The 26716-nt window shown below is 40.0% G+C and overlaps 1 protein-coding gene across 1 annotated transcript; it reads right to left on the bottom strand.

Annotated features, from left to right (window-relative positions):
- Positions 1 to 88: 88 nt before the first annotated feature.
- LOC137095168 (glyceraldehyde-3-phosphate dehydrogenase 2) lies at positions 89 to 21608 on the bottom strand. The gene is made up of 11 exons (XM_067461518.1): positions 21561 to 21608; positions 12631 to 12834; positions 11066 to 11162; positions 8812 to 8918; positions 6581 to 6671; positions 6242 to 6360; positions 5056 to 5137; positions 3773 to 3924; positions 2828 to 2990; positions 2321 to 2418; positions 89 to 504 (listed from the first exon to the last, which is right to left on the bottom strand). The coding sequence occupies exons 2-11, from the start codon at positions 12657 to 12659 to the stop codon at positions 429 to 431; spliced, it is 1014 nt and encodes a 337-aa protein (XP_067317619.1). The 5' UTR covers positions 12660 to 12834; positions 21561 to 21608; the 3' UTR covers positions 89 to 428.
- Positions 21609 to 26716: the final 5108 nt, after the last annotated feature.

Raw genomic sequence — 26716 nt, 5'->3', positions numbered from 1 at the left:
CACTGACTTGTCATAGAAAGAGACATATTTGGTGTAATAAAAATGTGAATTTCTGGATTTTCGACAGGTTAAGAGACTCAGAAGTGCATTTCTTGTTCACATAACTTCAGTGGTTTTATTTTAACACTTAGAAGATCTCCTGGACACTACAGCCACACAAACCAACGCGCAACCCCAGAGGATAAACTCTTTTCTCCAGGGGAAATTTGGTGTAATTTGTCTTCACTACAATTTTTAAGCTCATACAAGCTGCTGTGGAAAGCAGGAGTCACACTCACATGTACACACAAAAAGCTTTACAGTGACACATAAGGTGCAGTGTTCAGGGTCCTGTGGTTGAAGCAAAGAACGGGGCCAGGAGATCAAACCTATTGACTAAAGGAGGTGAGGCCACTCTGTTAGCCTGGAATGTGAGGTGTGGGCAGTGTTCAGTGTTCCTCCCTGGTGTACATGTGCTTCAGGAGGTCTGCTACACGGCAGCTGTAGCCATATTCATTATCATACCTATAAGACAAAAATAAAAAGTTAAGCCATTTTCTCATTCATACACGCAAAACGTGCCTTAGCAGCCCCCAGCACAGTGATTCTCCACCTTCCTAATGCTGCGACCCCTTAATACAGTTCCTCATGTTGTGGTGACCCCCAACCATAACATTATTTTCATTGCAACTTCATAACTGTAATTTTGCTACTGTTATGAATTGTAATGCAAATATCTGATATGCAGGATGCCTTTTCATTCACTGGACCAAATTTGGCACAAATATCCAATACGCCCAAATTTGATTTTGTTATGTGGGAGTTGTAGTTGCTGGGATTTATAGTTCACCTACAATCAAAGAGCATCCTGAACTCCAGCAATGAAGGAATTGAACCAAATTTGGCATACAGAACTCCCATGACCAACAGAAAATACTGGAAGGTTTTGGTGAGCATTGATCTTGCGTTTTGGAGTTGTAGTTCACCTACATCCAAAGAGCACTGTGGACTCAAACAATGATGGATCTGGACCAAACTTGGCATGAGTACTCAATATGCCGAAATGTGAACACTGGGGAAGTTTCGGGGAAAATAGACCTTGACATTTGGGAGTTGTAGTTGCTGGGATTTATAGTTGACCTACAATCAGAGCCCCTTGAACCCACCAACAATAGAATTGGGCCAAATTTCCCACACAGAACCCCCATGACTAAAAGAAAATACTGGAGGGATTTGGGAAGAATCAATGGTAATTTAGGGGAGAGCATGCCTGCTCTTCCCTCCCCTTGGCTGAGAGGCCAGTTGAGAGATCAGCCAATCACAGCAGGAGGACGGCTTTTGGTGGGAGGATTCACTGTCTGCTTCCAAAAAGGAAGAGAAGGACAGGCAGAGAGATCTTCAGCCTTCTCTGTCAAAGGGGTTCCTAAAACCATCAGAAATATGCGTTTTCTGATGATCTTTGGCAACACCTCTGAAAGCCCCTTTGCAACTCCCCCTCAGGGGTCCCAACAACCAGGTTGAGAAAAACCGCTCTAACACAAGGTACTTTGTAGGTTTGGTGGGAATCTAGATCAGACTCCTAAATGATGGCAAATTCATTGAATAATGTGTCTCTCTCCCTCTGACCTATAGCCAGACTTTCTTATTCTAGTAGTTTTTTTGCAATCAAATTACTCAGCCACTTGATCAAAAAGAATGACAGGCCATCTTTTCACTGAGGTAACACTGCTACTCAGAAAAACAATTGTAGTTTGTTTCCAAAAGGAATTAAATTTTTTTAAAAAACCCTGAAGAATGAGTTTTCTGGATAGAAGTAGACTATTATGTAAAGATCTAAATTATCAGAATGTATCGAATCACTGAAGCAGAGCATTTGGAACAATGGCTTCAAACTACAAGAGAGGAGATTCCATCTGAACATGAGGAAGAACTTCCTGACTGAGAGAGCCGTTCAGCAGTGGAACTCTCTGCCCCAGAGTGTGGTGGAGGCTCCTTCTTTGGAATCTTTTAAACAGGGGCTGGATGGCCATCTGTCAGGGGTGATTTGAATGCAATATTCCTGCTTCTTGGCAGGGGGTTGGACTGGATGGCCCATGAGGTCTCTTCCAACTCTTTGATTCTATGATTCTATGATTTTATAGCAAAAGAGTGCATATCCTTAGCACATTTTTCTTCAGTTCCTGTAAAATCTGTTCAGATGGATTTGGTACCTTTTGGAGACAAGCCCCACAATTGTATGGATTCCCAAGTCTCCTCTTGGAGAAGGATTTTTGGGTAAGACGCCAACAAAGTTTCAGTGTTGAAGAAGTGAGACAAAGGAAATAACCTTGTTCATTCTTACCAAGAAATGAGCTTCACAAAGTTATCATTCAGGGAGATCCCTGCTCCGGCATCAAAGATGGAGGAACGATTGTCACCAAGGAAATCAGTAGAAACAACCTGAAAGAAAGCCGATAGATTTCACTGCATATAAAGGAAAATTAAAAAAACTTCCATATGTGTGTCAAGTCATCACTCCACAATTCCAAGGTCAAGAATTTGCCAAAATTATTTTATACACACACATCAATCACAAAAGGTAATTGACAATGCTATGGAGATTATGATATTCTGTGTTTTAAAGCATCTGTAAACATGTGGTTTCAAACAAAAAAAGCCTTTGCTAAGTTAAGAACACAGATCAATTTAGAAACATCAATTATGTTCCTCAAAAACGAAAAATCAAAGGCTGCATCCCTTGTTTCTGATAAACTATAAGTCAGCTGAATTCTACATACAAGTTCACTGGTGTGCTTTGGGTGTTTACCATTCAACTCATCATGTCCACCTGAGAATATCACCCACTTACCTCATCTTCTGTATATCCCAGGATTCCTGCCATCGGCCCCTTAGATGCCTTCTTGACAGCTTCTTTGATCTGAGCATAGGTGGCTGGCCTGGAGAGGCGGCATGTCAGGTCAACAACTGAGACATCACATACTGGCACACGGAATGCCATGCCAGTGAGCTTCCTGTTAAAAAATAAATTTAGTTATTAAGGAAATTGGACCCGGATATTAAACTCACCCTTCAAGACAACTGAATACAGTGGGCAATACATCTTCTTAAGGGCCTCAGCACACTAGAGAAAAAATCCACTTAAAATGCAGTTCTTGCCTTCTGCAGATTTCTGGGGACCGTAGCTTAGGGAGGAGCCTTTAACAACCTCACTAAACTACAAACTCCAGAATTCTGCAGGAGACATAAACCGGATTTAAGTGGATTTTTTCTCTAGTGTAATGAAGTAGTTAGTAAACTTGGACATCATGCCAGAAGTACCGTTAGCTGTCCTACATAAATGCATTTTTATGTCAGACAATGAAGTAAACTCCAGTGCTTACTCAATTCTCCAGAGCTCTTGTCAGAAAGGCAATGGAGGAAAAATAGAGAACAAAACGCTCTGCATATTTAGTGTAAATGTCTTAAATATGCCTAGGTGTGGAATCCATGGCAATACGTTGCTTCCCAATAACAGGAAAGCACTACTAGAGATAGCTTACAACTTGTAAAGGTGTTTCTGCGATATCACACAACTAGGGCCCCTTCCACACAGCTGAATAAAATCCCATATTATCTGCTTTGAACTGGAATACATGGCAATGAGGACTCAGATAACCCAGTTCAAAGCAGATATTATGGGTTATTCTGCCTTGATATTCTGGGTTAAATGGCTGTGTGGAAAGGCCTGGGATGACTTAAAGACCAAAGCAGACAGCCTCCTTGGTGATGACCAAAGATAAGCCATGTTGCATACCCATTAAGCTCAGGGATGACCTTGCCCACTGCTTTGGCAGCACCAGTAGAAGCTGGGATAATGTTCTGGTGGGCCCCTCTCCCATCACGCCAGGCCTTGGCAGAGGGACCATCTACAGTCTTCTGAGTGGCAGTATAAGCATGAACAGTGGTCTGCAACACAAAAAGCAAGCTTGCTCAGAAATAAACATAGACATTTTGTAGAAGTGTTGTTTCTAATTTAAGAAGACATGTCTCAGGTTTCTATGGAAATCTGACAGTTTTCCATTGCACGTAAAGATCGATAGAATTTATAAACAAGAGTTAACATGTTTTGATTAAAATTAAGTCATATATTCGCTGATATGAAACCAGAAAACTGATTTATATGCTAAAGTACTAGTAAAGGTGCCTGCTTTGTCTTTTTGGATATTTCAGTAGACAAAATGCAGAAACAATACACATAAACCCCACTTGCCTAGTTTCTAACAGACCTCACAACCTCTGAGGATGCCTGCCATAGATGTGGACAAAACGTCAGGAGAGAATGCTTCTGGAACATGGCCATGCAGCCTGGAAAACTCACAGCAACCCAATACACAAAACATTCCCAATCTGTTGCTCTCAAAATGTTTTAGACTCATATCATCTCCAGACAACAACATCTAAATAGTAGTAGCATATAGCCACACAATAAGACTTAATCCCATGTTATCTTCATGTACAAGGTTGGCATTTAAGGACTGAAGACAGTTCTAACTGTGTTGCTCTGAAGGGTTCAATCATTATTTATGTCTATATTGGTTAAGGAAAAGTGGGGATATGCCCCATTGTTTAAGATGTTCAGCATCCTCTTATTTAAATGGAAGCCCAGGAAAGAGAGAACCCAGGGTTTTTCAGGAAACAAAAGGCCCACTCCTGGATGCAAACTCTGCTCCCACAGGAAATCTTAGCTAGATGATGATGATGATGATGATTATTATTATTATTATTATTATTATTATTTTAACCCACCCTCTCTCCCTGAAGGCACTCAGAGCGGCTTACAAAGACAAAAACAATATAGAAATAAACAACAGTAAAAAAAACCCAATTAAAACAAGCAATTAAAATTCACAAATAATAATTGTTAAAGCCAGTAATAAGTTCCAGAAATAGCATAGTGAATTAATAGAGTCAACATGAGAAATGGAAACATGGCTGTGCAATGAGTTAGGGCAATATGTTCTCAGTCAGCCTCATCAGGCAGAATGGAAACATAAGAAGTTAATAAAAGCTAATCATCCTCCTCTACGAAGTTCTTACCATAAGGCCCTCCACAATGCCAAAGTTCTCATGAATGACTTTGGCCAAAGGTGCCAGGCAGTTAGTAGTGCAGGAAGCATTGCTGAAAAACAATTAGTGCACATTATAACTTTATTTCTTGAACAGTCTTTCATAAAGCGGCACTTGCAATACAGGAATAACTCACCCAGCTAGCCAACATGAAGACTGGAACTTTGGTTTTATGCTAATCCACACACAAATATAAATGAAACTTGCAACATAAATATCTATGTTTATCACTGCTTATAAACATAGATAAATATGAACAGAATTTTTATAGGCTAAACTATGTTGTCAATGTTTGTTCCATGAACAACTTTGGTTTATAGTCCTCTCTTCTGGACTTCGAGTTTTAGGTGCCTGGTTTGAAAACTTTCTCGGAACCCAGCCAAATTTCAATTTTCTACATAATCAAGACTTCCCCAGCCATTTGGAGGGCAGCTACAGCTGACTGTTGTATATTCTGGACCCATATACACAGCTTTTTGCTTTGTATAAGAATAGTTTGTGGAGCAAAAATAATAAAAAGGAAGACTTTGTTCTCGTGTAGCATTACTTTCTCCACTATCATATGCTATGTCACAAACAGGTTGAGATGACCTGCATCCATGTTGTGTGCATGACCCATTTCAAATGAAATGGGTCCCCTGGAGTCTGACCTTAAAGTGATATTAAAGTAAAGCATTTCATTAACTCTGGAAAGTGTCCAGAGGAGGGCGACTAAAATGATCAAGGGTCTGGAGAACAAGCCCTATGAGGAGCGGCTTAGGGAACTGGGCATGTTTAGCCTGAAGAAGAGAAGGCTGAGAGGAGATATGATAGCCATGTATAAATATGTGAGAGGAAGCCACAGGGAGGAGGGAGCAAGCTTGTTTTCTGCTTCCTTGGAGACTAGGATGCGGAACAATAGCTTCAAGCTACAAGAGAGGAGATTCCATCTGAACATTAGGAAGAACTTCCTGACTGTGAGAGCCGTTCAGCAGTGGAACTCTCTGCCCCGGAGTGTGGTGGAGGCTCCTTCTTTGGAAGCTTTTAAGCAGAGGCTGGATGGCCATTTGTCAGGGGTGATTTGAATGCAATATTCCTGCTTCTTGGCAGGGGGTTGGACTGGATGGCCCATGAGGTCTCTTCCAACTCTATGATTCTATGATTCTATGATTCTTACCTCACAATATTCATGGAGGATGGATCATACTTCTCATGATTGACTCCCATAACAAACATAGGAGCATCAGGAGATGGTGCGGTCACCACTACTCTCCTGGCTCCACCAGACAGATGAGCCTACAGAAGAAGAAAAGCTTTAAGTCAGTCATGTTCTGAAGATCAAACTATGCTACAAAAAATAGACATTAAGAGTAAGATGGAAATATACTGCATGGTCAGAGAGCCTATAATAGACTGCACTCTCTGATACAGCAGACATCTCAGCCCATTCATTTAAAAATCAATTGTTTTAAGAATTTCTGGGTAAACTACATAGGTGAAACTTCCAAATACTTACTGAAGCTTTGTCAACACTGAGGAAGACTCCAGTAGACTCCACTACATACAGAGCTCCTGCATCTCCCCAAGGGATCTCAGTTGGTTTCATGCTGTGAAATATAAGATCGTAGCACTATAAGGATAAGCTATGCAATTGATTTCTACTGAAGCAAATTTACTATAAGGCAGTGAATCTCCCAGAAATGACTGCAATTAAAATACACATGCTGCTATAAACATCTAGTACAATGTACCATATATGCACAAGTATAAGCCAGCCCGAAAATAAGCTGAGACATCTAATTTTACCACAAAAAACTGGGAAAACATGTTGACTCGAGTATAAGCCAAAGATGGGAAACACAGCAGCTACTGGTAAATTTCAAAATAAAAATAAGATACTGATAAAATTACATTAATTGAGGCATTAGTAGGTTAAGTGTTTCCAAATATTTACATAAAACTATAATTTAATTTAAGACAGTCCAACTCTGATTAAATTGTTATTCTAACCATCTTCAATGTAAATGTGCTTACATGTCCTTCCAATAATAATAGAGTAAAATAATAAATGTTATAAAAATAATAGAGAAAAATAATGTAAATGTAATAATAATAATAATAATAATAATAATAATAATAGAGTAAAATAATACATGTAATAATAATAACAACAATAACAGAGTAAAATAATAAATAACCTTGACTCAAGTATAAGCCAAGGGGGGCTTTTTCAGCCTAAAAAAGGCTGAAAAACTTGACTTATACTCACGTATATATGGTCAGTAGAATCAGAATCATAGAACAACATAGTTGGGAAAATAAATTTAAGATTTTTCTTCCACTTTATATCCAGCAAATTTTTTTACTTTTGCTTACTCTGGAGACAGCATTTTATGTCTCCAGACCAGTACATAAAGTCTTTCCCTTTCTCTTAAATTTATATTGATAAAATGGTTTCCATTCTTCTAAGAATCTGTCCAATGACTTATCCTTCAATGACATTGGTAATTTGTCAATTTCTATTATTTCCTACATCTTTACTATCCAGTCTTCTGCAGCTAGTATCTCTCCCATTTTCCACTTTTCAGCATATGATATTCTTGCCACTGTGACAAAACTTACATTAGTGAGGGAATTGATATACCCAGTGAGAACAAAATGATAACACTCCAGCTTAACAATCTCTTGTAAATCAGCAAGTTCACATCAAACTAGACAAAAGCCAAATTACCACTGATTTATTTCTATGACAACGAGGAGTCTATTCACTGCATTTTTATCCTGTTCTTCCTCCAAAGGTCAATTTGTCTTTTCTTCTAATGCAGTGGTTCTCAACCTTCCTAATGCCGTGACCCCTTAATACAGTTTCACATGTTGTGGTGACCCCCAACCATAAAATTATTTTCATTGCTACTTCATGTAATTTTGCTCCTGTTATGAATCATAATGTAAATATCTGATATGCAGGATGTATTTTCATTCACTAGACCAAATTTGGTACAAATACCCAATACATCCAAATTTGAATACTGGTTGGGGGGGGGGGGGGCACTGGTTTTGTAATGACATGGGAGTTGGAGTTGCTGGGATTTACAGATAACCTATAATCAAAGAGCATTCTGAACTCCACCAATGATGGAATTGAAGCACTCTTGGCACATAGAACTCCCATGACCAACAGAAAATACTGGAAGGGTTTGATGGTGATTGACCTTGAATTTTGGAGTTGTAGTTTACCTACATCCAGAGAGCACTGGGGACTGAAACAATGATGGATCTGGACCAAACTTGTCACGAATACTCAATATGCCCAAATGTGAACACTGGTGGAGTTTCAGGAAAATAGACCTTGACATTTGGGAGTTGTAGTTGCTGGGATTTATAGTTCAAACTACAATCAAAGAGCATTCTGAACTACATCAACACTGGAATTGGGCCAAACTTCCCACACAGAATCCCCATGACCAACAAAAAAATAGTTGTTTCCTGATGGGCTTTTCTGATAACCTCTCGCAACCCCCCCCCCCCCGGGGTCCCGACCCCCAGGTTGAGAAACACTGTTCTAATGGTTCTGTGAGGAATCACAATATAAGTTTCTACTCTATGCTGGCTGCTCTATCTTTCACATGTACAAATTCAATGCTCTCTTGTGGTCAGTTGAGAATTAGTGACACAGTACTAGCTAAAAATCTCAGGGACTTTCTACTCAGGTTCGATCAATACTGTGCCCTTTTTATCTCCACTTACCATTGGAATACAGATATTTTTGAGCCATTCACTACTAATTTGCCACCATCAGCCTTCACCTCTCCTTTGAAACGTCCATGAGTGGAATCATACTTGAACATGTAGACCTAAGCAGAAAAACAGGAATCATAAAAACATATTAAACTAGATATTTTTATTGTGTTGTCAAAGGCTTTAATGGCTAGAATCACTGGGTTCCTGTGAGTTTTCTAGGCTCTATGGCCATGTTCCAGAAGCATTCTCTCCTGATGTTTCGCCAATATCTATGGCAGGCATCCTCAGAGGTTGTGAGGTTTGTTGAAAACTAGACAAGGGAGGTTTATATATCTGTTGAAGACCAAGGGTGGGAGAAACAGACAATGGGCAAGAGTTCTCCCACCTTTGACCTTCAACAGATATATAAACCTCCCTTGTGTAGTTTCCAATATACCTCACAACCTCTGAGGATGCCTGCCATAGATGTGCGTGAAACGTCAGGAGAGAATGCTTCTGGAACATGGCCATACAGCCTAGAAAACTCACAGCTACCCACTGTTTTTATATTATTTATTTATTTGATGCATGTGTCTGGCTTCATTTCAAAAAGGGAGCATTATCTCTTGACCTTTTTAACTAGAAACAAGAAGTCTATGCAGACAGTATTGGGACTGTACTAGTCACCCTACAACAAGAGGTTCTCAACCTGTGAGTTCCCAGGTGTTTTGGCCTACAACCCCCAGAAATTCCAGCCAGTTTTCCAGCTGTTAGGATTTCTGGGAGTTGAGGGCCAAAACATTTGGGGACCCACATGTTGAGAACCCTACAACACTATGAATCGGATATCCATGCACTGGCATAATATTTCCATAGGGCTTTATACATATTGAATCCAATTTGTACTTTGTTATTTTGAATCCAATTTCATATGCTTCATACTAGGGGTAGGAAATCACTTCAGATACTGGTAATTGCACTGGTTTTCTGCTTGGTGACAAAAGGACAATGCCTCACATCACATATCTGTGCTTCACCCATTTTCCCCCAGTAGATTATGTATTGGTGGAAAATTGCACACGCACATGAGGGAATCATGATAGATTTCTGCCATTTTGTAAGGTGTCTCTGACCTACTTTTGCCCAAGAGATGCATATTGTTTTTCAAACAGAAACTTTATTTATTTATTTACAGCATTTATATTTCACCCTTCTCACCCCGAAGGAGACTCAGGGCGGATCACAGAAGACACACATGATAAACATTAAACAGACAGATAGATGTATTATGTGGGCATTTTCCCAACTTCAACATCCTGGAGGTTATGCTCAATTCCGGCCACAGGGGGGTGCTGTTGCTCCATATCTATGGCAAAGAGTCTTGATCACAGACTTCCTCCTTCCTTTGTACACCAGCATTTTTCTGGGATTTTCTTTATGGTGCCATAAAATACCTCCCCACTTAAGCGGTGCCTAAGTTCTCTACTCACAGCTCACAGCTGCTTTTGAACTGCTTAGGTGGAATGTAAGCTGGGCTGAAGGTCAAGTACTCACCCCGACCCGGACTTCAAACTGGAAACCTTTTGATTGATAAGATCTATTGCTGCTGGTGATTTACCAGCTGTGCTAAAGCCCAGCCCTTTAGCACAAAGTGGTTCTTGTTTAGAGGAGGAGGCCCTCCCTTGTTCCAGAACACCTTGAGAGGCAAAAAATTGGCAAAATCCCCACCACCCCAATGGCTAACAGATTCACAAAGGTTTTTAACTTTTTTTTAACTTAAGCAATAAAAAGGACCTGTAGCTTCTCCCACATTAAGGTGCTGACATAAAATAAAGACAAGGAGATAGGCAGGAATGAACTAGAGGGGATTCTTGGGTGTCTGGAATGTAAGTTCAGTCCTGATACTTTAAATAATTTTTACTGTCTGTGAGTTCAGTCCCTTGTTCATTTATTCCAAGAGTATGATCTCCTGCCTTTCCAAATCTATTATTATGCACCTGTCTCTGACTGGAGAGAGAACCTTGCGATTCTAGTAAAAACCAAAGTGAATTCCATAGGCCTAAAGTGTGCCTATTGCTGTCTCAATCTATCTTTTTCCAGTAGTTCATCTCTATGTCATGATGTTGGTGTAAGACAGTTTGGTTTGCTTGTATAAGAACAAGCTCGCAGGAAGGACATGTTACAATGACTAGGCTGTTAAGTATTGTATACCCAGAGATAAAGAAAGTACTTTATTATCAGATGTACTATGATCAATGCAACTCTGAATTCTGGACATTACCATATAGTTGAGGTCAATGAAAGGGTCATTGATTGCTACCACTTTGATTCCCTTCTCGACGCAGGCTCGGAGCACCAAGCGCCCAATGCGTCCAAATCTGCAGAAAAAAGGAAGTCAATCTACCAAAACAGAAAATGTCACAACAAACTCCTTCTACATAATTATGAAAAACAGAAAAAGATTACTTCAACATGTCTTAGCCAAGAAATTATGAATGGTAAAATCAAGGTTTGCTTTTTGTATTTTTAAATATATATTTTCCAAACCATGAATAGTAGAATCCGTGGATACAGAACCCATGGATTCAAAAGGCTGATTGTATTTTTATGGCTCCCTTTTCCATTCCCAGAATTAGGTATAGAAGAAAAATGTCTATTGGTAGAGAACAGGATGATAGAGGATGTACAGCTGTTAAGGTGTTTAAAAGGAGAAACAAAATGTCTCACTCATTATCCATCCCAAATTAGATTTTCTGATTTGCAGGAATTCAAATATAGACCTCTGTTTGTCTAACAAGGTAAATGTAAAGGTTTCCCCTGACATTAAGTCTAGTCATATCTGCCTCTGGGGGGTGGTGCTCATCTCCATTTCTAAGCAGAAGAGCTGGTGTTGTCCACAGATACCTCCAAGGTCATGTTGCCAGCATGACTGTATGGAGCGCCATTACCTTCCCGCTGAAGCGGTACCTATTGATCTACTCGTATTTGCATGTTTTGAACTGCTAGGTTGGCAGAAGCTGGGCCTAACAGTGGAAGCTCATCCCACTCCCCAAATTCAAACAGCCAACCTTTTGGTCAGCAATTTCAGCAACTTGGCGTTTAAACCGCTGCACCAGGGGGGTTTTGTTTGTCTAACTAATTTATCCTAAAGTCTTGTTAATGAGTTATAAGAGGAAATGGGCCATCCCTCCAAGCTACTATTTGGAACTTAGTTCTAACTGGTAGACTTCATAATCCCGGTGCAAAAAAAAAAAAAACCTTTAGGCTTCAGTAGCAGTGTTTACATGCATGGGCAAGTCTTGTCCTCTAGAAGTTGCTGGACTGCAACTACATTTTGCCATTAGCTATCTTCATTAAGGCCATGGGAAGTTGCAAGCCAAACACATCCTGAAGATCCCAAGTTGCCCACTCTAATAAGGGTTCCATTAGGGGCTTGGGTTAGGGTTAGAGTGGGGCTCTTCAATACGAGACAGCACAAAAAAATATTCCTTGATGGCTAAAGAACTCAACGTTCAGCACATATGCTTTCAGCCATGTCCATTTACAGCTTGCCAACTTCGCACTGGTGCTTAATATGATTTCAGCCATAAGTTTCTGGTTGCAGAGTCTCTTCTGATTTAAGTCAGCTAGCTATATTCCAAGTACAGGTTTGGAGAACAGGTTCCATTCCGTCTTATACAGCTTTGTGATAAAAAAAGTAATAAAGACATTCTTTTTATTTTGATAAGTGAGGTGACATCATCAGTAAGAACCCAGAATGGGTTTCAGAGACTATTTGTTAGCCAAGAAGCATATTTTTAAAAAATACACATCCAGCTCAAGCAATAGAGAAAAAAATAACCTTACCCATTGATTCCAACCGCGAATTCAGCCATTCGTTTTGGAGGTGGTGGTGGAGGTGGAGGAGGTGGTGGTGGTGGCGGAGGAGGAGGAGGAGGTGCTTCTGGTTCGGGCTCTGGGGTGGGTGGTTGTGGTTCTGGCTCTGCTTCTGGGGTTGGTGGCACAGGCTGAGGAGAGATCTTTGGAGGAGAGCCTTCGCTGATCTGGAGCCTGCAAGAAGTGAGAAAATAAGCACCTGGCATGGGCAGATATAGTTACAGAGCATACTATTCAACATATTTAAATTGGTTTAATAAATTCCTCTTCCCCAAGAAACTTCGACAAATCAAGGGACTTGGGATTTCTTTATTTTTAACACCTTCCCTTTACGCTTTTCAAGGTGGAAAAAGTATCATGAAAATGATATGAGTGTCACATAGACTATTCCACATATGATCTTGCCATTATTTTCTCAAGTATTTTCAATCTGTCCCAAGTACACCAACTGCTGAAGTACATTCTGTATTCTCAAGATTTTAATAAGTTATTTTTGTCTATTCTAGATGTGTTCATATCTCTTCCCCAGAAATGTACAAGAGACCTGACTGTTATTTGGAACATCTTAGAAAGTACAATGAAACAGGGGAAACATTGCACTTTATGTCTTAAGAGCATAGTCAACTGATGCAACAATGGCGCTTGGGGTTTTTTTTTGGTGAATTGGAAAGAAATGAAACAAAAAGTTGCATGGTTGACATAACTTTATTTGTAGAATTGTTTTTAAATTGTGTGTTATCCATTATTTTAACTGTATTTTATTTGGAATATATAGTGGGAGACAGATATAAATTCATTTCAAATTAAATAAAGTGGTCACTCTAGAAGCATATTCTTCCGCAGGGACCTCAAAACATGAATGTTCAAATGCGCATTTGAAAATGGTTAGGCCCCTGCCTATGATTGCTTGGCCCTAATTGGCCATCAAATTGAATCTCAGCACTACCCCAGCCCTGGCCCTATAATCTGTGTTTGCACAAGCCATGCCCAGCCCTCTCTAATTTTGATCTGCCCACCATAGTCCTGGTTCTGGTTATTCAGATTGGCTTTAATTTATTCGAATGATGTTTTTATATTTCAATTGTGTAATTAGATTGTCATATGTTTATTGTGTTATTAATGTGCTTTACTTGTCTAACTTTGTTGTTATTGGGCTTGATCCCACTTGTAAGGGGAGGTCCTCTCTCCTTCGGGGAGATGGTGATGGGATATAAAAATAAAGTAACTATTATCAAAACTGTATTAAATCGACTTGCTATCATCACAAATTCAGATCAAAGCAGCTGGCCACTGAGACTTCCTTTGCCTCAATTCAATCCCCAAGGCAGACTTCGAATTGATGTTTTCTTGGGGGTGGAGGAAACTACATGTAGTACTTTTAAAAGCCAGAATATGAAGCACTGAAAGTCAAACCTGATAGAAGACTGACTCAGCATTCTCATCATTATATCTTTTTTAAGAGATGGAAAAATCTGATTTCACTTTGTGAATTAAAAAATCAGCTTTTATGTTGTGTTTACAGCTAAACTTTTCAGATCCATTTATATCTGACATGTTTAGTTCCTTACATGAAAGAATTATAGTGAAAATATTCTTAGTGAGACAACGTAATTACCATTTATCATTATTAATTGGGAGTCAATTAGAGGAAGCAGATTGGCAGCTACTGCTATATTCACATCAATGCGCTATGGATTTCATTGTACCAAGCAACAATATACCAGTAGTAACCGTCTGGATGTTTCGTTTTACACTTCAGCATAAGAACATTGTAACCCTTGAAGCAAGGTGTTCCTATTTTTCCTTGTTAATTCCATGGTTACTAAATAAAATTCTTCAATGTATGTCCACGGATCTGTCAAAGATCTGGATGGCTACAAGATTCCCACCCCAAATTACAAAATGCTTAAAGGTCAAAGTAAAGGTTTCCCCTGACATTAAGTCTAGTCGTATCTGACTCTGGGGGTGGTGCTCATCTCCATTTCTAAGCCGAAGAGCTGGCATTGTCCGTAGACACCTCCAAAGTCATGCGGCCGCCATGACTGCATGGAGTGCCATTATCTTCCCACTAAGGCGGTGCCTACTGATCTACTCACCGCATGTTTTCGAACTGCTAAGTTGGCAGAAGCTGGGCCTAACAGCGAGAGCTCACCCCACTCCTCAGATTTGAACCACCAACTTTTTGGTCACCAAGTTCTGTAGTTTAACCCGCTGCGCCACCAGAGAGCCCTTACATACTAAAAAATGTACTTTAAAAAATCTGAATAACTATCCTTATCCGGGGAACTACTATCAGGAAGATGGTGTGTAATCTACATAAGGGGCTTGGATTTCTCCAGTAGAAATACAGCTCCTGGAAAAGCAGTTCGTAAATACTGTAATGAAAGGCTTTTAATGTAAGTCACTGAGTCTCCTTATTGGAGAGAAAAGCAGGGTATAAATAAACATAATAAGGATAATAAATATACAAGGAATAGGATATTTCTGAATTGCTACACTGTGAATATGCAGGCCTAATATTATGCTTGTATAGTACATCAATGAAAAGATCTTACCAGCACTTGCATTAACTATACTGACTCAGAGAGAAGATAGATATCTTTAAAATCCATCAGAAGCCCTTTGAGATGTTTGCTTACCTGAAAACTTTGACACTAACTGATGTGCTACCACCTTGCTCCATTGGTGGAGAGCCATCGCGTGGGTTCATTTTGCTGGCTGACCTATCTACCGTTTCTCTACCTAGAAATACTGAAATGGGATTTCAAGAAACTTGTTAACTTTATCCAAGGCATTTGTTTTCTATTCAACTAAACTTACTGTAACCATTCTCACAGACCCTTTTCTGTGTCTTTTTTGTTGTTGTTGTTGTTGACGTCCCTTCAAAGATGGTTCTTATGTTGCTCTGATTTAAGACAGTGTAGTCAAGAACATATTTGATATCATAAATATCCAAACATGTTCTACATGTTTTACTGTACTAAACATATGAATATGTTAATTACTTTCGAGGCTAAACATAAATTCCAGTAGCACCAGTAGAAAAAATGGAATAGGAATGAAGGTCAAAATGAATTGGCAGATATTAAATTGGGCTATAATTTGATTCTGAAGAGATAAAGACAGCTTTGTCAAAGGCATCTCTGTAGGGGTTACAAAAATTAGTAGTGTCATATTTTATTGCATATCTGAAATAGTTCATTATTATTTTACATACCTGCAGTAATGATATCTAACAGAGAACATACTACATGAACTGCCATGTTCCCCTATTGTCAAACTTGTGCTTCAACTGTCTACACATGTGCATGAAGTAATGGTGTTTTTGCGCTATGGGATGCAGCAGAATGCTTGACAAGTCTTCTGCTCTGACTCAGAAGCAGTTGTTGAGGTCACACATCAAGAAAGCACATCGTCACTGTTTTCAAAGTAGTTATATAATGATGATCTTTTCATTTTGGATTTCTAAAACTTCTCTGCACTTAACTTTGCTTTATATATTGCTGGTTTCACCTGTGTTCAATTTAAGCTACAGGAATTAATAATGGAAAATATGTGGACTCTTATAGGCAGGTATTTTACAACAGGAGGGCAAAATGGGGCCCTCCAGATGTTAGAAGTCCATGATCTTCTGTAGCACTTGACACTGATAGTGCCGCTGGGAATTGTAGTTCAACATTACCCAGTAGAAGGGGCTTTGCCCCACTTTACAAGTTTAACTATGCATCATTGTACAATACCACGGTAAGATTATTTCACTGTGTTTACTATGACAGCTTCAAAATTTGCTCTTCGGGATTCTAGTTTGCCACCAGATACAATCTACGTCAATAGCCCCAATTATAATTGAGACACCCCACTAAGCTATGAATACCTAATTTACTTCACACCATGTTTCTCTTATGAGGCAAACAAATCTATGTGGTCTATGTGAAGACAGTAAGAAATAACCAAGAAATAACAATTAGGGAAGGTATATCTGTGAAAACAATTTAAGACCTGTTTAATTCCCCTCCCCTGAAATCAGGTAACTTGGTGAAAAACTGGTATCCGATACCTCCCATCCATCATATCTTGCTTTTTGACCTTGAACAAGATCACCTTGCTGTCATTGATCAGCAGCCATTAGCAGACAGCATGCAACTCCAAAATCTCTAGGTCTCATGATGCTCTGCTCCAGTATCATGCCAACTGTTTAGCTTTCTGCCCAAAGTTATAGTGGGTTACTGAAGATCCTAGCTCTAGTAATTTCACAAAGAATTAGCATACCAAACTGTTGCAGTCACATTGTTCCAAACAAAGAGATACAAAGATAAATCAAATCAAAAGACTTTAAAATATTTCAAGGTTTAGTCAAGAGGCTCTTACTTGGTGCTAAAACACTTATTTTCCTCTAATATGGAACATGATACAGTCACTACTGGATGAAGCAGAAGCCATTTTATTTCAATGCAGCCAACTCATCTTCACAATACTGCAGAAATATTTCTAACTAATTTTATTCAAGCACAGTTTTAAGACCCATGGCATACTACATAATTCTGGACCTTAGTTTACAGATGTGGTAACACCGTCCCATAGCAATCCACAATGAAATATAATGTGTACCCATCTTATATTAAATCAAATCAAATAATTATTTCGGTCATAGACCAGCACAGGAAATAGAAATCACATTTTCATACAAACTTGGTATGTTTAGTATATTAAATATATATATATATAACTACTGAAGCACAATGTGGGTGAGGGTTATAAGAAAGTCTTCTGCTCTGACCCATCTTATAAGAAAGTAAAATATCTCTTGCAACAATAATTTTACTTTACAAAACATCTATAACATATGTTGATGTGTGTGTGTGTGTGTGTGTATTCCTCTTGTTTTTCTTGCAGCCTAGGTCTTCAGGATATGTATGTATGTGTATATAATATAATATATACATACACACACACACACACACACACACACATTCCTCTTGCAGCCTAGATCTTCAGATTTAAGAAGCATTAATGATGGTAATCAAATACTCTGTGTGCAACTGCTTGGGGGCAAACAATAGCCATAGTAGACGGGAAAAACAATGACTTAATACTGACTGCTGCTTCATCGTCATACTAACTGTGAAAACATGTAATGGGAAACACTTGTTCATTACCAACAAGACAATGTCCCCATCTTACTGCAAGCATCCAGTTACTGCAGTGACACTTGGTGGCCAGGAGCAGAGTGCCATGTCCACCAAGAGAGCATTAAGCAGACAGACACCACAGTCCAATGTAGCCTCTGCACGTACTCCCATCCTCTGAGCATTTTACAGCCACCACATCCTAGCTGCAGTGGCTATGACCTTGAGAGAAAGAGTGGCCTATTCTAGTCTTTTTTTCCGTTTAGTTGTATCTAGGTTTAGGCAGGTTTAGAGCCAGCAAAATATGCTCCAATTGGAAATTTCTCAGCATTTGCCATCTATAACCATAGTAACAATCAGCATCCAGATTTTCCCTAACAGAACAGGTTTCTTTCTCTCTTTTTCTACTAGGAAAACAAGGACATTTCATTACTCACTTCCCACAAAGCCAAACAAGAAGTCTATTCAATTTATGCTCGAGCTCAAATTGCATATTTTCCTCCTCCTTGTTGCTCGTGGCCATCTAGAGCAAAATAAATAGCTATCTGCTCACAGAAGCAGGACAAAATCCCTTTTTAGTCCCATCTAGAACAGACCCATTGAAATCAATGGCATTTACTGAGGTATGACCAGTAATCATCTCGATGGCTCTACCTTTGAGATTGAAACTGGAGGGCTTTAACTGGAGTAGGAGAGCTTTAACCAGATATTATATACATTGAGAGCTGAAGCAACAGTTCCAAGAAAGGGCAACACAACATGAATTGTGTCGTATATTCTGTGTGTGACCTTCTTTACAAGATGGGGAGGAAATTACTTTATGATGGTACAATGTAGCTGTAGTAGGGGCTCATTCTCCCCAAAAATGCACACTTACAGAACCTGGTCCTTATGGGATAGAGATTGCTACCCCTCCCCATGACGGTATTTCTTGTGAGGAAGTGCCTTTTCTATTACTCAAATCCCTGAGGAGGAATCTTGGACATCTTTCAGATGCTGCTCCTTGGAGCGTGCCTGGCTGCACGCAGCACATCTCTGCCTCCTAATCTCACCGATGCGACAGTCACATGAACAGGACGGATCCCTATAATTGCCAGCTGATCTGAAAGCAAGCAGCTCCCTCACAGGCAAAAGGGCTCTTGCTTTCCCGTCTGCGCAAAAGTAATCCAACTAGACTGAATGCAATTCATGTAAATACCATTGCTTCTTCCTCGCTTGAAACTGATACTGCTAGACTGAGTCCTTTTGCATTTCAGATCGGGGTTATTTTGATTTGTGTAATGTATCTGTGTTGAAATCTATGCCATATCCTTAAATTAGCTTTTATCTCCAGAACCCTGAGATAAAAAGCCTGGGAAATTATATTAAAAATCAACAAAAGAAAATCCTTGGCAATCATGAGTTTAGATCTGTTGGAGTCAAATATAAATATCTGCTGTCTTTAAATCCCTGTAAACAATGGTAAAAAAGGAGGCTCCCTCCCTTATTCAAGAGAGAGAAGGATGAGGTTAGAAACAGAGCATCCAGGCCTTCTATAAAATGGAGATGTTCCGGTCTAGCTCTTGTTTTTTGACGCAGTTGCACTTCTAGAAAAATCCAGGATACTGGAAAGGAAATTCATCAGCTCAATGAGCATCGTCATCGCTTCACAATTCCAGGCCTTCTCTACCCTTTACGAAAGAGGAATATTCAATGCCAATGGCAAGCACTCTTTGCAATTGTGTTGTTAAAGGCTTTCGTGGCCAGAATCACTGGGTTGCTGTGACTTTTCTGGACTGTATGGCCATGTTCCAGAAGCATTCTCTCATGACATTTTGCCCACTACTATGGCAGGCATCCTTAGAGGAATGCCCGGAAAACTCACAGCAACTCTTCACAATTGTCCTGCAGTTCCTTTTGCCACTGTCTCCCCCCACCCCTTTTTTGTTATTGGATTCCAAATCAACCAAACCGGGGATTCCACAATCCTTTCACACCATCCGCACACAACAAAATCATCCTGCTTGGTCCTACAGAAGCCCCCACTTTCCAATGTCCATGTAGTATAACACAGAAATCCGTCTAGAGTAGGCATGGGCCAACTTGAGCCCTCCAGGTGTTTTGGACTTCAACCCCCACCATTCCTAATAGCCTCAGACCCCTTCCTTTCCCCCCACATCCGCTTAAGCGGGAAAAGGAAAGGGCCTGAGGCTGTTAGGAATGGTGGGAGTTGAAGTCCAAAACATCCGGAGGGCGCATGCCTGCTCTAGAAGCCCAAAACCCAGATTCCTATCATCCTTCTGGAATACAAAGCCTATATTCGATGAGTCTTCAATGGGTGTCTCATTCCTCTGGACTTGTTAAATCCCTCATCCTGTTTTGGAGGAAAACTAACAACAATAAAAATAATAGCAACTATAAGTGAAGAGAGGGGGCCAGGGGACAGTTCCATCTTGTCTCCTGCATATATCATCAGTTGGGGATCCCTCCCCCCAGCACCAAGTGCTGCTCTGAGCCAGAGTGAGGGGGGGGGGTGGGGCAGAAGACAGTTCCACCTTGTCTCCTGTGCTGTGCTAATAATATAATATAATGTAAAATAATATACTGCATATACATATAATATTTATAATATTGTAATGTAGTATAATACTACTACTAATATATTATAGTTATATAATTATATTACATGTAATATTACTAATAATATTACATGTAATATTACTAATAATATTACAATATAATGGTATAATACAATATAATAATATATAATACTGATATTGTACTATGCTAATAATATAATATATTGTATGTATATATATATATATATATATATCGTGTAAGCCGCTCTGAGTCCCCCTCTAAGGAATATAAATGTCTTAAATAAATAAATATGCCTTCTCACCAACAACAACAATAATAAATATGCCTAACCCTAAATATTTATAATATTATAATGTACTACAATATAATACAACTAATAATATATTATAATTATGTATTTATATTACATGTAATATTGCTAATTATATTACAATATAATGGTATAATACAATACAGTAATATATAATACTGATATTGTACTAAGCTAATAATATATATTTTATGTATATATATCTTGTAAGCCGCTCTGAGTCCCCCTCTATGGCATATAAATGTCGTAAATAAATAAATACGCCTTCTCACCACCAACAACAATAATAAATATGCCTAACCCTAAATATTTATATTATAATGTACTGCAATATAATACTACTAATAATATATTATAATTACATATTTATATTACATGTAATATTACTAATAATATTGCAATATAATGGTATAACACAATATAGTAATATATAATACTGATATTGTACTTTACTAATAATATAATATATTGTATGTATATATATTCTTGTAAGCTGCTTTGAGTCCCCCTCTAAGGCATATAAATGTAGTAAATAAATAAATATGCTTTCTCACCACCAAAAACAATAATAAATATGCCTTCTCACCAAGAGCATCATCCCTTTTTCAGGTTGCCCACCGACCCACCTTGCCTCCTTTCCTTGCTGGAGAAAATTACTAGACACCACCATATCACAGCATCATCTGTAGTCTATATTGGGGCCTCTTTGTGCCCATTGGGCCCCCCTGTATAAATATACACACAGATAGCATACAGACACACAGATATATACAGATAATATAAACACAGCCATTTTTTTCCACTAGCCCAGCCTCCACCTAAATGTATCTCTTTCCCCTGCCCCCAGTTGGAGGCCTGCACCATCATCATTTTCGGCCGCTGACCTGAGAGACTCCCTTCCCAAACGACAGACGGAGCGAACGGAATGAGAGGAGCAACGGCCGCGCCGCCGCTTTATATACTCGCCGCTCCGCTGCTAGGCAACGCCTCACTCCCCCTCCCTCCCCGTCTCCGAATTGGCCACGCCCCCGCTTCTCCTCGGGCGCGAGCGTTCGTCACCTGTCTCGGGCTGGCTTCTGACGCGCGTGCGCAGTCCGAGCCTCTGCCGTCCGCCAAGGTTAAAGAGCCTCCTCGCCTGCTTCGGCGACGGGCGGCGCGTGACCACAGGCGCAGAGACAGAGAGAGTGGTACCCAATGCCGCTGGTTCCCAACAACGGCCACAGGGGGCGCGCGTGCGCTCTCTCGCTCTCTGCCAATCTCTCATACGTACGCATGCGCAGTTCTCGTATTTGAGCATCTTATGGCTGAATGCACCTGCTGCTGCTGCTGCTGAGGGAAGAGGGAAGAAGAAAGAAGACTGGGGGGGGGGGGGGGGGGATAATTTTCGGTTCTATTTTCCAGTGGGGCATCATTAAGACACCTTCATTCTTGTAAGGGGCCCATATCTATCAGAAGAGATGTCTACTCTGAAGGAGCTGGCTGTGCACATTGGGCCGTCTTCCCTGAAGCCCACTCCTCAGGGCCCTTCCACACAGCCCTATATCCCAAAATATCAAGATAGAAAATCCCACAATATCTGCTTTGAACTGGAATATATAGCAATGTGGACTGAGGGCCCTTCCACACAGCCCTATATCCCAGAATATCAAGGCAAAAAAAAACCATATTATCTAAGTGTGGACTCAGATAACCCAGATCAAAGCAGATATTGTGCGATTTTCTGCCTTGAATTCTGGAATATAGGGCTGTGTGGAAGGGCCCTCAGTCCACACTGCTATATATCCCAATTCAAAGCAGATATTGTGGGATTTTCTGCCTTGAATTCTGGAATATAGGGCTGTGTGGAAGGGCCCTCAGTCCACACTGCTATATATCCCAATTCAAAGCATATATTGCGGGATTTTCTGCCTTGAATTCTGAAACATAGGGCTGTGTGGAAGGGCCCTCAGTCCACACTGCTATATATCCCAATTCAAAGCAGATATTGTGGGATTTTCTGCCTTGAATTCTGGAATATAGGGCTGCGTGGAAGTGCCCTCAGTCCACACTGCTATATATCCCAATTCAAAGCAGATATTGTGGGATTTTCTGCATTGCTAACCTGGGAGCTCTTCCACACAGCCCTTAACCCAGAATATCTGCTTTGAGCTGGGTTATTTGAGGGCCCTTCCATATAACCCTATATCCCAGAATATCAAGGCAAAAAATCCCACAATATTTGCTTTGAACTGGGTTATCTGACTCCACACTCAGGTAATGTGGGATTTTCAGCCTTGGGATATAGGGCTGTGTGGAAGGGCCCTTGCTACAAGATTACAGCATTATGGATTCACCTTAAGGACTTGGAAAGGGTATGATTTCTCAGCCAGAGATTTGCAGAGGCCCACTGAACTACAAATCCCACAAGATGCAGTCACAGCAGTTAAAGTGGAACTATGAGCCCTTCCACATAGCCCTATATTCCAGAATATCAAGGCAGAAAATCCCATATTATCTAAGTGTGGACTCAGATAACCCAGTTCAAAGCAGATATTGTGGGATTTTTTGCCTTGATATTCTGGAATATAGGGCTGTGTGGAAGGGCCCTAAAACACTGCGTAACAAAATTTGAAAGATTTTCTGCTCCTGGTTTGAAAGTGTTACTCCTGTTGAATTGTGCGATACTTAGTGTGAAAGTAGTTGTTATTCTCCAGAAACTTCACTTTTGTGGTTGCCACAAACTAGGTTGAATTGGGTTCCAGGCTGTATGGCCATGTTTCATAAGCATTCCCTCCTGATGTTTGACCCACATCTACAGCAGGCATCCTCAGAGGATGTGAGGTCTAATCTCAAACAATATGCTGTGTCCAGGTTGGATCATCAAGTGCTCTGCTATGGCTGACTTCTCCGGCTGAATTAGTCTGCAGTGCCTTTCGTGTTCTTTGATTCATGTTTGGGCAGTGCTGTGCTTGGTGGTCCTGCACTGTAGACTAATTCAACCTGAGAAGTCAGCCATAGCAGAGCATTTGATAAACCAACCTGGACACAAGATATTATGTGAGAACACAGAAATGCTGGACCACTCTAAAACTTCCATGGCAGACAACACAGAGAAAGCATTGAAATCCACAAACATGTGGATATCAAGACAGGTAATCCACAATATCTGCTTTGAACTGAATTATCTAAATCTACAATGCCATATAATCCAGTTCAGTGTGCATTTTATGCAGCAGTGTGGAAGGGCCCCCAGAGTCCTAGTGCAGCACTCGAGGCATAAACATCATCCTGGCTTTCCTACCTTAAATTTGCATTTTATACAGATATGTAAAAGGCATTGTGCATGCATGCATACTTGATCATGATCATGGCACACTACTAAAGTTTCAACCTATATATGATGGGGAGGGATCAATGAAAAAAATACTACTTGCAAATGTACAAAAAATGCAAGCAGCAACAGCAACAAAGGAAAGGAAGTTAAGATATAAATACAAAAAAGCAGGAGTTGTACAGTAATTAAAGAGAGAGATGGCTAAAAAAAAAACAGAAGGATATACTCAAGAAGAGGGAGAAGGAAGAGGGCAAATAAATGGGTGGAAGGATAAGTATTTAGTGCACCAGAGAGACGTGGTAATTTTTTTAAAGCTCTAGGATAAAAGCAAAGGATAGCCCCAGGATGTGAGGCAGAGCAAGAAGCAGGTGAATATTGGAGTGATCTTTCCATGCTGTTTTGCTTTGGTATTAACTGTGCTTTCTTCCATTTGCAACCACAAAGAAGAAATGGGGACAGAGATTGCTACAAGCCCGAGGCTCATGACGCCAAGATGAGCCAGCACAATTGAGCCATTAATAATTGAGAAGACAGGAGCCAAGAGAGTAGGAGGCGAGGCTGCTGAAGCAGCTGCTCTTGAACATGCCTTTGAGAAGGCCAGGTCCCTACAAGTAACTCGTTTCCAGGGAGAATACGCCCACTATGGAAGATTATGGCCCCTTATACACTGCCATATAATCCAGATTATCAAATTTGATCATCCACATCTGTTTTGAACTGGATTATATGAGTCTACGCTGCCATATAATCCAGTTAAAACAGATAATCTGGATTCTATATGGCAATGTCGAAGGGCCCCATATCTACCAATATATCACAAATTATAACTGGGACACATGTACAGCATGATCGGAGTGTGATCAAGATGATAAAAATTGTTAATCATGGAAGAAAAACAAGCAAGGAGAGGTTGCAGCAGTTTGCTTTTCAGTCCTGTCCTGTCTTCTCGCCCCATTGAATTGTGCAAAAACTACTTTAGCATCTTGAACTCAGAATGCAGAAAATTAAGTAAGCTGAAGACATTGTTAAATCAGCTAGAAAGTGGGATAGCAGATGATTAATTGGGACTTGTTCTGGACCTTCAAGTCATTTCCAACTTATGATGACCCTAAAGTTAATCTATTGGGGGAGTTTTCTAGAGGAGGTTTGTGTTCACCTGCCTCTGAGGCCGAGAGAGTGTGACTTGCCCACAGTCATCTAGCAGGTTTCCATGGCAGAGGGAGGATTTAAACTCTGGTCTCCAAAATCATATTCACTATTGCAAAATGTATTTCTACTGAAATTACAGGGTTTTTTTAAACATTTGAATTGTACGTACACATTGACATATGCACATTATGTAAATCCATGTCATTTTTCTGACACAGTGTAATCTAAAACTGGTTAGAAACAGTTCTTTAACTGCTATGGGAATATCGTATGGAATATTGGGATTTGTAGGACGGTAAGGACTGGAGCACACTGGCTAATCATCTGGTTGTTGTAAGTTTTTCGGGCTGTATGGCCATGCTCCTGAAGCATTATCTCCTGACATTTCACCTGCATCTATGGTAGGCATCCTCAGAGGTTGTGAGTTCTGTTGGAAACTAAGCAAGTGAGGTTTATATATCCATGGAATGTCCAGGGTGGGAGAAAGAACTCTTGTCTGTTGGAGGTAGGTGTGAATGTTTCAATTGGCCACCTTGATTAGCATTTAATGGCCTAGCAGTTTCAAAGTCTGGCTTCTTACTGTCTGGAGGAATCTTGTTGAGAGGTGATTAGCTGTCCCTGATTGTTTCTTGTCTGGAGTTCCCCTGTTTTTGAGTGTTGTTCTTTCTTTACTATTATGATTTTAGATTCCCCAAACTGTCAATATACACATGTGGCAGTTAAAATGGAATCGTAATGCAATAATTTTGCAGTGTGAAAAGGCCCATGATCTAAAGCAATGTTTCTCAAACTGTGCTCCTCCAGATATTTTGGACTTCCGTTCCCAGAAATCCCAGCCAGTTTACCAGCTGTTAGGAATTGTGGGAGTTGAAATCCAAAACATCTGAAGGAGCACAGTTTGAAGAAACTCTGATGTAAAGGAAGTTACTATTTACACTGGATGCTGTTGTAATAGGGAATTTCCTAGTAGATAGAGATGTTTGGATGGCTTCAAACAGGAATTAGAAAAATTACTAAAATATCAGCCCCTAATAGATGACTATATATATGTGTGTGTGTGTATATATATATATATATATATATATATATATATATATACTTCCTTTTCAAAGGCAGTATGATCAATTATTGGGGAACACAAGCAGGAAGGCTAAGTCGGTAGACAAAGGAAGAACAAGGAGGTGATAGGGCCTCTGCGAGGAGAAGATGGGGTAATGCTGACAAGATATGGAAAAGGCAGAACTACTTAATGCCTTCTTTGCCTTAGTCTTCTCACAAAATGAAAGCCATCCTTAACCTCCTCCTCTTGGCCAAGAGGAGACATGATAGCCATGTGTGAATATGTGATGGGAAGTCATAGGGAGGAGGGAGCAAGCTTGTTTTCTGCTGTACTGGAGAATAGGACATGGAACAATGATTTCAAACTACAGTAAAGGAGATTCCACCTGAATATTCGGAAGAACTTCCTAACAATGAGAGCTGTTCAGCAGTGGAACTCTCTTCCCTGGTTGTTGTAAGTGGAGGTTCCTTCTTTGGATGTTTTTAAACAGAGGCTGGATGGCCACCTGTTGGGAGTGC

This window comes from Anolis sagrei, chromosome Y, assembly GCF_037176765.1.
Source record: "Anolis sagrei isolate rAnoSag1 chromosome Y, rAnoSag1.mat, whole genome shotgun sequence".
Lineage (NCBI taxonomy): Eukaryota > Metazoa > Chordata > Lepidosauria > Squamata > Dactyloidae > Anolis > Anolis sagrei.
Note: the sequence above shows the minus strand (reverse complement) of the source record. Positions and strands in the feature narration are given on the sequence as shown.

Bases quoted from the DNA above. Each gene is read 5' to 3' on its own strand.
- LOC137095168 (XM_067461518.1), bottom strand. From the start codon at position 12,659: ATGGCTGAATTCGCGGTTGGAATCAATGG. The intron at 8,919-11,065 runs GTAATGTCCAGA...TTTTCTGCTTAG, and splicing joins TCATTGACCTCAACTATATG to GTCTACATGTTCAAGTATGA. The intron at 505-2,320 runs GTAAGAATGAAC...TTTGTCTTATAG, and splicing joins TTTGTGAAGCTCATTTCTTG to GTATGATAATGAATATGGCT.